Here is an 11,663-nt window from a genome sequence, read left to right as displayed (position 1 = left end):
ATGCCGTTTAGGTTATGTAATGCCCTGACAACTTTCTGGTGCAGCATGATGGCCATATTCTCAGATATGGTGGAAAGTTTCCTTGAAGTTTTTATGGATGACTTCTCTGTGTTTAGAAATGATTTTGTAGATTGCTTAAGGAATTTGAAGTTGGTTTTATGCTGCTGTGAAGAAACTAATCTAGTATTAAATTGGGAGAAATGCTATTTCATTGTCAGTGAAGGAATTGTCCTTGGATACAGGGTGTCACAATGAGGAATTGAAGTAGACAAAGTGAAAATAGAAGTGATCAAAAAATTGCCACCGCCCACCAGTGTTAAGGGTATTACAAGTTTTTTAGGACACACATGATTTTACAGAAGATTTATCAAAGATTTTTTGAAAGTATATAAACTCTTGTGTACTTTACTTGAATAGAATAAACCTTTTAATTTTGATAATCAATGTTTGCAGGCTTTCGAGGAACTCAAGAAGCGACTTGTAGCAGCACTGATTGTGGTTGCTCTAGAATGGACATTGCCCTTTGAACTCATGTGTGATGCCAGTGATTATGTTATGGGAGTAGTGTTGTGTCAAAGGAGAAACAATGTTCTACATGCAATATCTTATGCAAGTAGGATATTGATAGAGGCTCAGCTTAATTATACCATTACGAAGAAGGAATTACTGGTAGTGGTTTTTGCATTTGACAAATTTTTCTCTTATTTAGTAGGAACAAAGGTCACAATCTACACAAATCACTCGACTATCAAGTACTTGGTACGGAATAAAGATTCCAAGCCAAGATTGATTAGGCGTGTACTCTTGTTACAAGAGCTTGATTTGGAAATTAGAGATTAGAAGGGAATTGAAAATTAAGTGGATGACCATTTTTCAAGAATAGAATTGAGAAATGAAGATGAAAACAAGAAACTTATTAAGGAAGAATTCCCAGATGTACAATTGCTCATTGCCAATGCATTACCTTGGTATGCTGAAATAGTTAACTTCTTATTAAGTGGTATAATGCCAATTAACTTCAATGCTCATAAAAGACAAAAATTTCTTCACGATGCCAAATAGTACTATTGGTATGAACCATTCCTATTCAAGTATTATGTAGATCAAATAATTCGAAAGTGTGTCCCCAACAATGAGATGCATAGTATCTTACAACATTGTTATTCATCCCCATATAGAGGACATTTTGGAGTAATGAAAACAACTGCCAAGGTACTCAAGTCAGGATTCTATTACCCAAGTTTATTTAAAGATGATTATAAATTTTATATGTCATGTGATCGTTGTTAGAGAACATGAAAGGTTTTTGGGAGACAGGAAATGCCATTGCAAAGTATATTAGAGATTAAACTATTTAATGTATGGGGAATAGACTTTATGGGTTTGTTTCCACCATCGTGGGCAACCTATACATATTTTTGGCAATAGACTATGCTTCTAAGTAGGTAGAAGCAATAGCCCTAGCATCTATTGATGCTAAGTTGGCATTGAAATTTTTGCATAAGAACGTTTTCACATGAGTTGGTACATCAAGGGCCATTATTAGTGATGAGGGATCCCATTTTGATTGCAAACTGATTGCCAATGCCTTATGCAGGTATGGGGTGAAACATAGAATTGCCATGGCATATGACCCTCAGACAAATGGGCAACTTGAAATCTCTAATTAAGAAATTAAACAAATTCTAGAAAAAGTGGTGAATCCATCTCAAACGACTGGTCTACTAGATTGGATGAAGCTCTATGGGCACATTGAACTACATTTAAAACACTATTAGGGGTGTCACCTTTGAAACTTGTTTATGGTAAGCTATGTCATTTACCTGTTGAACACAAGCATAAAGCGCTTTGGGCATTTAAGAAGCGAAACATGGGCTGCTGCTAGCGACAAGAGATTGCTAGAATTGAATGAGATGGAAGAGTTTCGAACCAAGCATATAAGAATACTCATTTGTATAAGGAAATAACCAAGTGATGGCATGATGCCAGGATTTTGCCAAGGCAATTTGAACCTAGACAATAGGTATTATTGTTCAATTCCAAGCTCAAATTATTTCCTGGTAAGTTAAAATCTTGATGGTCAGGACCTTTTGAAGTAATTAAAGTGTATTTGCATGGTGCTGTTGTTGTTAAAGACCTAAGAATAGGGGCTACATTCAAGGTGAATGGACAACGCTTGAAGCATTACCAGGGTGCCCCTATAGAATGTGACAAGCAAATCATTAGCCTTCGTGATGTTTGTTTTTTTTTTCCCATTAATAAGTAGTTTTTTTCTATGTTATTTCCCATTGTTATTTTTATTCTCTTTTTTTTAATACAATTTAATTTCTATTTTTTTTATTATGAATAAGAGCAGAATAAAAGAAGTGGGATTTGTATTTGTGTACTGAGTAGTAGTTTGCCACAACATTACAGAGAAACATTATGCCATGAAAAACTGAATGATAAGGTGTTAATAAAAGAGTTGACCGGTTAGAAAATTCCAAATGAAATATTTTTAAGGAGTTGCATTTAGTGAATATTGCAAAACCTAAAGTATGAAGCCCATAATGTAGGGATCATTTATTTCATTCCCCCCTCAAAAATACTTTTCCATTTTTAACTTTTCCTCCACATCATAACCCTTTTTCCTCACATTTCCCATTCCCTAAAAATTGCCATCATTATCCTTTTGTATTTTCTTCAAATTGTTCACATTTCCCACTTCTTACAAAGTTCACATTTTTACAGTTTTCTCTTCTTCAACCTATCTACTATTTGATGTTTACTCCATTATTTTTCTTTTCTATTTCCCTAACTTTCTCTTCATGGCTAGTGTAAAGGGTACTTCTAAAAAAGTAGAATCTTTGCACGTTGGCACCCCGCAACCTAAGATATTCTTTAATGTTGGTGCAGCTATAAGGTATTCAACTAAGATTCTAAAGTGGCCATTTTGCTTTGAATAGGGATTTTTATTGAAGGATGAACAACACATAGGGTACAATGAATTAGTATCCTTGATTGTAGAAAAGCACAACTAGAGCAAATTTTGTCTATACCCATGGGATGTAGTTGGTAAAGGGGTAAAAGAGTTTTACACTTATGTAAATTCCCCAGATTCTCCCTTATTTATGTAAGGGGTAAATCTATGCTATCTGACGTAGACCATATCAGTGCCCAGTTCGACATCGAGGAGGTTAGAGATGAGCATTCTAAATTTGTCAAGAATATTACACCAAAGGGGTTGACAAAAGTATTGGAAGATTTATGCGTGGAAGGAACGCAATGGATTATTTCAAGCCAGGAGTGTTACAAGGTTAAAAGAGCTACATTTAAACCAATTAGAAAGGTGTGGTACCACCTTTTAAGGAGTCATCTTATGCCGTCTACTCATAACACAATTGTTTCAAAAGAAAGAATGTTGTTGTTGCATTCTATTTTACAAGGAAGATAGATAAATGTAGGGAAAATTATCTTCAAAGAGGTCCATAGGTGTGTTGATAAGAATGCTGGGAACATGAATTTTCCTTCCTGTATTTTTGTCCTATGTAAGATGATTATTTCCTAATTTGAGTTTGACTTGACTTTAACTGGCGAACCCTAATTCACAACTTGATTAGTGAACTCTAGTTTGCAACTCAACTGGAGATCACCAGCCCACCAAACCAACAGGCAAACTTAACTTGCAGAAAATTGGCAGTCCCCCTTACCACATCTTTTGGTGTATACTGCAATGTCGAAACACTGGGTAATTCCTTACTAATACTCTTTTAGTGAACTCTCCAATTCGCCAAAGTACTGGCGAACCCCTAGTTCACCAAAACACTTGCGAACACTTACTTGCGAGGCCAAAACTTTTATGCTCGATCTTGGGATGCTACAACTCTCCCCCACTTTAAGGCATTTCATCCTTGAAATGTTCACCTTCAAATATTTGAGGATATTATTTCTTCATTGCTTCTTTTGATTCCTAAGTAGCTTTGCTTGTCTTATGGTTTCGCCACAACACTTTAACTAAAGGAATCCTCTTATTTCTCTGGACTTTTACTTTGTGATCCAAAATCTTAATTGGTTCTTCTTTGTATGAAAAATTAGTTCACACTTCAATGTCATCTGTTGATACTACATGGGATGGGATTGTATGATATTTCCTCAACATGGATACATGAAATATATCATGAATTCGATCAAGTTCTTAGGGCAACTTTAGCCGATATGCTACAAGACCAATTCTTTCCACCACTTCATAAAGACCAATAAATCTCGAACATAACTTTCCCCTATGCCCAAACCTTGGGACTTTCTTCCATGGCGATACCTTAAGAAACACATGCTCACCCACTTTATGCTCAATGTCTCACTATTTCAATTTAGTATAGGACTTTTTTCTATCTAAAGAGGCTTTTAACCTCTTACATATCATTTTTACCTTGTCTTCAATCAGTAAACCAACTCAAGTCCAATGGTTCTCTTCTCATCCAACTCAGCCCAACATAGATGTGTTTGACACCTCCTCCCATATAGTGCCTCAAAGGGTGCCATATTTGATTTATGTTTCCAATGTTTGATGTGAATCGAACTTCAGAATGAATCAATATACCTATTATCTTGAAATGACTCTTTTGTATATTAAAAAAAAAAGTTAGAATTTGGTTTATAAGTGTGCCAACGGGAGTTATTCAAATAATGTTAACTAGAATTTCGTGCTTGTATGGTAATACTCTTTAACCCTCCAGCGACGGATACGGGTTAGGGGTGTTACAAGAAATGATAAACACAACCACTCATACAACACAGTTCCCAAGACTCAACATTAAATCATCATGTTTTTTCACAAATTAGACAAGAAACGCCACATCACCAATCCCACAGCAGCGCACAACAGCTTTGTTCTCTTGAGTGACAGAAACTAAGACAACCACCATCCAAATGTTCTCACAAAAGAACACTAATAGACTACCAAAATACAGACCACATTCCAATCGAAACCCTTAAGGCACAAAGACAAAAATAAGAACACCAATTACCCAAATCCTTTGAGAGAATTTTTCTCTACAGTTTAGGAATAAGTTTTCAAAAAACTTCATGCATTGTAAAAAGGTTAATTTGGGAAAAAACCATTTCACATATTATAAAATCCATGACTCCCGAAGCCGATCCAAGGTAAGTGTTCTTTAGATATGAAACTATAGACTGTGAAAACTATAGGAAACCATAGACTGAAACAAACTCTAGATTGTGAAAAATGATAAAAAGTGAGGCTTGTATGAACCAATAAAATGAAACTTCGATTACAAATGTTCAAGTGATAACGATAAAAACTTATCCCTATTGACAGTATACATAAAATTTAAAATGAGTACCCTCGGAGTTAAGACTAGAGGAATGAGAGCTCACGGAGAGCTGGGTTAGGGAACCCAAGTTGACTCATCCACATCCCTAGTGCGAATCTCTAAGCCTGCAGTGGAAAATGTGGAATGTGCACCCACTATTGAGGAGAGTCAGCAAGAGCTTACAAACAAGGCTATACCACATGCCATTTTACGAGAATTAGAAGGAGTAACAGGTGCCCAAACTAGAGCTAACAGTCGTTGCATTATTGCTAAGAGGCTTTATTTGAATTGGATTAAGTTATTTAGATGTGTTTTTGGGACAACCCCTATTCTAGCTATGTATTGGTTGGACGCTACAGGGCGAATGCTTGATAATATTGAGTGCACCCTGGAGTAGAAACTTAAGGGGACTATGTCATTACTGCGTGATGAGGCCTACCGTTGCTGGTAGGCCATTGTGAAAGGTACTCAAGCTGATGATTGATGTGGGAATATTTTTTGGAGGCCTTTTTGAAGAAATAAGTAGGCACGAGGTATGTAGAGGCCGAAAGGCTGGAATTTATTAAGCTTAGATTGGGGGATATGTTGTGGCTGATTACAAGGCTGAATTCCTAAGGCTTAGTTGTTATCCTCTTGGTATGGTAGCGGATGAGTAAGATAAATGTGCCCGATTTGAGTCTGGGCTAAGATCTTACTTGATGATTCAAGTATCTTCACTTTAAGAGAGGGTCTTTGAAGCTTTGGTGGAGAAGACTAAGATTTGTGAAAAGGTCAGGCACATTGAGTGTGAATGAAAGGAGCAAGCAAGAGTTCCTGTAAATAGAAATTTCGGCCTTAGTGCTCAGACTCAATGCCGAGTTAAGTGGGCTAGAGATGATTGACCCTGCTAGAACTTTGTTATAGCGGGAGATAAAAACCAGAATTATGCCACCTGTTGCAAAAAGACATCTGAGTGAGTGTTGGCGAGGCATGGGTGCATGCCAAAAATGTGGATCATAAAATCATAAGATCCAAGATTTTTCTCAACTGAATGAGCAGACGAAATCACAAAGTCAGAGTCACACACTGAATTAGAGAGCTGGTCAACAGCTACAATAAGCTCTAGGTCAGAATAGAGGCGAAAATGCTGAGCAGAGACAACAAGCAGCAGGTCAAGGTGCTAATTGAATTGATGTGAGGCAACTATCACTTGTGTATGCGGCTAGATGCTGAGAGGTTTGTGATGCAGTATATGTGACCTTTATTTTTAATGCTATTCCTTACTTTGCATTTATAGATAATGGCTTTACCCATTTATATGTATCATGTGTGATGGCTAAAAAATTGGGTATTCGAGTAGATGAAACTACTCATGATTTGACTATTCTTAGTCTCTTAGGAAAATCTGTGCATGTAAATAAGATCTATAAGCGATGTCCATTGCAAGTCCAAGTGAGGTATTTCTTGTCGACCTAATGAAACTACCCTTTAGAGAATTTGATCTCACTTTCGGTATGGACTAGCTGAGTGAACATTGGGTTATCCTTGATTGTGACATTAAACGAGTTGCTCTAAGGACTTCTACTAGGAATGAGATAATCATGGTTGAGGAATGTCAAAATTATCTATCTAATGTGATTTCCACCTTGGTAGTAGAGAAATTGGTTTGTAAAGAGTGTGAAGCTTATCTTACGTACATTTTGGATCGAATGTAGATAGTATGGAATTGTAGAATATTCATGTGGAGCAATAGTTTCATGATGTCTTTCTTGAGGAGCTACCTAATTTACCTCCAAAGTTTGAGGTTGAGTTCAAAATTGAGTTACTGCCTAGGACAACACCTGTGTCTATTGCACCCTATCTCATGGCATCTAAAGAGCTCAAGGCACAGTTACAAGAGTTACTTGATGATGGCTTCATAAGGCTAACTGTGTCACAGTGTGGAGCTCCAGTACTTTTCATAAAAAAGAAGGATAGATCTATGAGGCTGTGCATTGATTCTCTGTAGCTGAATAAGCTAAATATGAAAAATAAGTTTCCATTGTCGAGGATTGATGACCTATTTGATCAATTTTGAGGTGCTATAGTTTTCACTAAGATTGATTTGAGGTTGGGTTACTATCAGCTGCAAGTGAAGGAAATTGATGTGTCGAAGACTGCTTTCAGGGCTCGATATGGGTACTACGAGCTTCAGTGATGCCCTTCGATCTTACGAATGCTCCCACCCTTGTCGCGAACCTAATGAATAGAGTCTTTCAGCCTTATCTCGATTAATTTTTTGTGATATTCATTGATGACATCTTGATTTACTCCAAGTCTGAGTTGGAACTTGATGAACACTTAAGATTAGTCCTTCAAACCTTACGTAAGAGATGATTGTATGAGAAGCTTAGTAAGTGCGAGTTTTGGCTTGAAGAGGTGATGTTTTTGGGACATTTGGTATATAATGAGGTTATTCGTGTGGACTTGAAGAAAATTGAGGCTACCCAAGATTCAAAGTAGCCAAGGAATGTTAGTGAAATTCAGAGTTTTCTTGGACTTCCTTGCCATTATCAAAGGTTCGTTGAGGGATTCTCATTAATTTCGGCTCCTATGACTATGTTATTAAGAAAGACTGCACGGTTTATGTGGAATGATGAGCAGCAGGCTAGTTTTGAGAAGCTTAAGGCAATTTTGACTCAAGCACCCGTGTTGATCCAACCCAAGTCTAGGAAAGATTATGTGCTCTACAATTGTGCTTCTCATTCTATTCATAGTTGTGTGTTGATACAAGACAAGAAAGTTGTGGCCTATGCATCGAGACAACTCAAGCCACATGAGTTGAATTATCTGACACATGATTTGGATTTGGCTACTGTAGTTTTCTCTCTAAATATATGGAGGCATTATCTTTATAGGGAGAAATCTGTCATCTATATGGATCATAAGATTCATAAGTATCTCTTCAACTCGAAGGAGTTGAACTTAAGACAGAGATGTTGGATCAAACTGTAATAGCCCAATTTATGGCCTAGTCAGAATAGTAGTCTCAGGACCACAAATTCAAAGTTGGAGAAATTATTTTATTATTATTTTCGAGTCATATCATGTCTATATTAGCTCATGAAAAATTTTGTAAGTTAATTTTGACGATTGTGAGCCCAATTGCTAAAAAGGACTAAATCGCATAAAGTGTAAAAGTCCAAAATTGATAGCTAAAAGTGTTATTTTGTTAGAGAATCAAAATTGGGGGATTTTAAAAGGCTATTAAACCCTATTAGAAGAGCATAGCCGACCATGAGACAAGGAAAATCAATTAGTCAAAGTGTTAGGTTCTGATGACATGAGCAAATTGAATAAAATAAAGAAAAGTTATCATCTTTTCTTTTCTTCTCCTATACAGCACCGAAAATCAGCCATTTAAGGGGGTTAGAAAGCTCAAAAATTTCATCCATTTAGTTGACTCACAAGTAAGTGATTTTCATGTTCTTTGTTGATGATTTTTGTATTTTTGAGACCCTAGAAGCATGAGCTTTCAAACGAGGGGTCTATTTTGCAAAATGATTAAGAGTTTAGGGTTTTTCCATGAATGGATTTGTAGTGTTTTTTGAGTTTTTATGGAAGAAAATGAGTCCTAGTTGTGTTATAAACAACTTTTGTGGAGGTGTTAACATGAAAACACCTAAAGGAACTATTTTGCACAAGTTGCAAAATAAGTGATAAGTGTGTGAAATAAAGAGTTTAGCTAAGCTTATAAGGTGAACAGATTCGATAAAAATTGATTTTCGGGCATAGGGTAAAATGGTCATTTTGCCAAAGTCTAGGGGCAAAATGGTCATTTTACTGAAAATCTGAATTTTCAATTGCCTAATTGTAATTAGTGACTAAAGGAGTTTATTTTTCTAATATATATCAAGAATTTTCAAATCCGAACCAAGACCGGGGGAAAGCCAAGCAAATCGACTAAACCGTACAGTCGCTACATTTTGAAATCCGGGGTAAGTTGTATATAAATAGTACAACTACATTGCTACTATATGTGTTTGAAATTTTATTTAATTGATACATCATGAATTGGTTGATTGTGACTTGAGAATGAATAAATAATAATTGTGATCATGGAAATACCGTGTAACCATAGGAAATAAACCGGATATTCATGCCGTGACATTTGGGTCATTTGTGTGAGCTACTGTAAGACATGTTTGGGACATGCATCGGCCACATTATGAGACCCAATGCAAGACCATGTCTGGGACATGGCATCGGTACTGAGATGACAGCTAGTGTAAGACATGTCTGAGACATATATCAGCCTCGAGATGTAAGTCAGTGTAAGACATGTCTGGAACATGCATCGGCTACGGGATGATAGTTAGTGTAAGACCATGTCTGGGACATGGCATCGACACCTTACCCATGCCTGAGGCTTAATGGATACCCGGTGATATTCCGAATGGTCCAACGGTGAATGTTATGTTTTTGAACTAATAAGGAAAGTATAATCGTGTTGTGAATGGTACAGGTACCTAATTGGTACGTATGAGATATGAGCTCAATATATATATAAAAATGTGACTTGTATAGATGGTAATGAGTAAGTTACACCTATGCCTACTTTGGTGTTATGAGCATGTTGGTTATGAATAAATGTTGTGGTATACTTGTTTATATGCGACTTACAAATCTTTATGCTTACTCCCTTTAATTTCCCTTTTCTTTCAGTGCCAACTACCTAGCTCAAGGATCACCGGAAGTCAGAGATATCGATCACACTATTAGCCAGAACATTCGGTATAGTTGGATTTATATTTTTGAATATGGAATGCATAGGGTTAGAACTTATTATTTTGAGTATTTGAGAATTGGCCAAATGTGTTGGCTTCGGATAAATCCCACACTTAGTATTGAGCCATGAATGATGGCTAATATTTATTTTGAGTTTATAAAAGACATATCTTCATGGTCGAATAAATTCCTATTGTAGCTGATTTGATTGTGGAAATCATTCTTGATTTGGCATTGGTTGGCATTTGCATGAAAATAGGTGTGCAAGGGTGGCAATGAGGCTTGGTAAATAGCCTTATATTGTCCACACGGGTTGACACACGGGCATTTGTCTAGGACGTGTGTGACACTTGGTTAGCCCCATGGGCTTGTGGTCCAGCCGTGTGTCCCCTGCATGTAAAAACATTTCAAGTCAGTATGGTATTTAACACACGTGCAGAGACTCGGCCGTGTGTCTCAGCTGTGTAGAGGACACGGCCTAGTACATGGGCATGTGCCATGTGACAGCCCAAAATTGACCCTAGTCGGAATGTGGTTTCGGGACCACAAAACCGAGGCATAAAAATAATTTAAAATTTATTTTGATGCCTATGATATGTGTTAATTTGTGTGTGACATTTTTGATGTTTCGATTTAGTGTTATAAATGCGAATTTCACTAGAAACGACCTAGTAGTGAACTTTGAAAGTATGATGGGGAAATGTGTGATGACTAGTTGCTCATGCATGCAAAAATAAGGATTTGCATGTCAAATTTCCCCCAACATGAAGTGGCCGGCCATGGCAAGAGAGGATGGGCAAAACATGTCATGAAACATGTTTTGTTGGTGCATTAGGGAGAAATAATAAACAAAGGTGTATGGGTAAGAAAAGAATGAAAAAAATGTGTGTGAGTGTGGTATTCCCCCCATTGCCGTGAGTTGTAGAGAAAGAAAGAAAAATTTTGTTCATCCTTTCTTTGAGCCAAAACTAAGGAAGAAGGAGGATTTTTGCTTCATGCTTGGTTTAGAAGAGATCTAGAAGGAGATTTGGCTAAATTTGCATCAAGATTAAGGTATGTATGAGGTTGTGTTGGGAGTTCATGCATGTTTTGGTTGCTAACTTGATGTGCATGTTAGCCATGGCTCAAATCTTTGTTATGCCATGGAAATGGCATTTGGCCAAAGTTGTTATGGTGATAAAGCCATTGCATGCTAAGTGTGAAGCTTGATGGTGATGCATGCAATGATGGATTGTCTACTCTTGAGTAAGATTTTGAGTTTTCTTTTTGTTTAACCATGATTGAAGTTGAAAAGGGGCATGATTGTCATATTTGGCCATGATGCATTCATGAGCATGGTTCATGCTTCTTGCATGTTAGTTAAAATTTGTGTTTTGGGTGGCTATGGACACCTTGAAATTCGGCCATGCTCATATATGTATATAAATGTTTGCACATGATGTTTTGGTTATGAACTAAGTGATGAATATGTTTGTTTAAAGAAGAAGATGTTGAAGAATGATTGTGAAATTGCAAGCACATTCGGCCTAGCACACATATGAGTGCTTGATGCTATATTATAAGTTTTGAGCTACAATATGCAAAGCATTAACTAGTAAAATGCAT

The 11,663-nt window shown here is 36.8% G+C and overlaps 1 protein-coding gene across 1 annotated transcript; it reads left to right on the top strand.

Moving 5' to 3' along the window:
• Positions 1-840, top strand: LOC128285109 (uncharacterized). Its single transcript, XM_053022436.1, has 2 exons — positions 1-243; positions 454-840. The coding sequence occupies exons 1-2, from the start codon at positions 1-3 to the stop codon at positions 838-840; spliced, it is 630 nt and encodes a 209-aa protein (XP_052878396.1).
• The last annotated feature ends 10,823 nt before the right edge of the window (positions 841-11,663 follow it).

The sequence above is a fragment of the Gossypium arboreum genome, chromosome 2 (genome assembly GCF_025698485.1).
Source record: "Gossypium arboreum isolate Shixiya-1 chromosome 2, ASM2569848v2, whole genome shotgun sequence".
Classification (NCBI taxonomy): domain Eukaryota; kingdom Viridiplantae; phylum Streptophyta; class Magnoliopsida; order Malvales; family Malvaceae; genus Gossypium; species Gossypium arboreum.
This window is presented reverse-complemented; position numbering and strand designations above follow the sequence as displayed.

Bases quoted from the DNA above. Each gene is read 5' to 3' on its own strand.
- LOC128285109 (XM_053022436.1), top strand. From the start codon at position 1: ATGCCGTTTAGGTTATGTAATGCCCTGACAACTTTCTGGTGCAGCATG. The intron at 244-453 runs GTGTCACAATGA...CAATGTTTGCAG, and splicing joins GAATTGTCCTTGGATACAGG to GCTTTCGAGGAACTCAAGAA.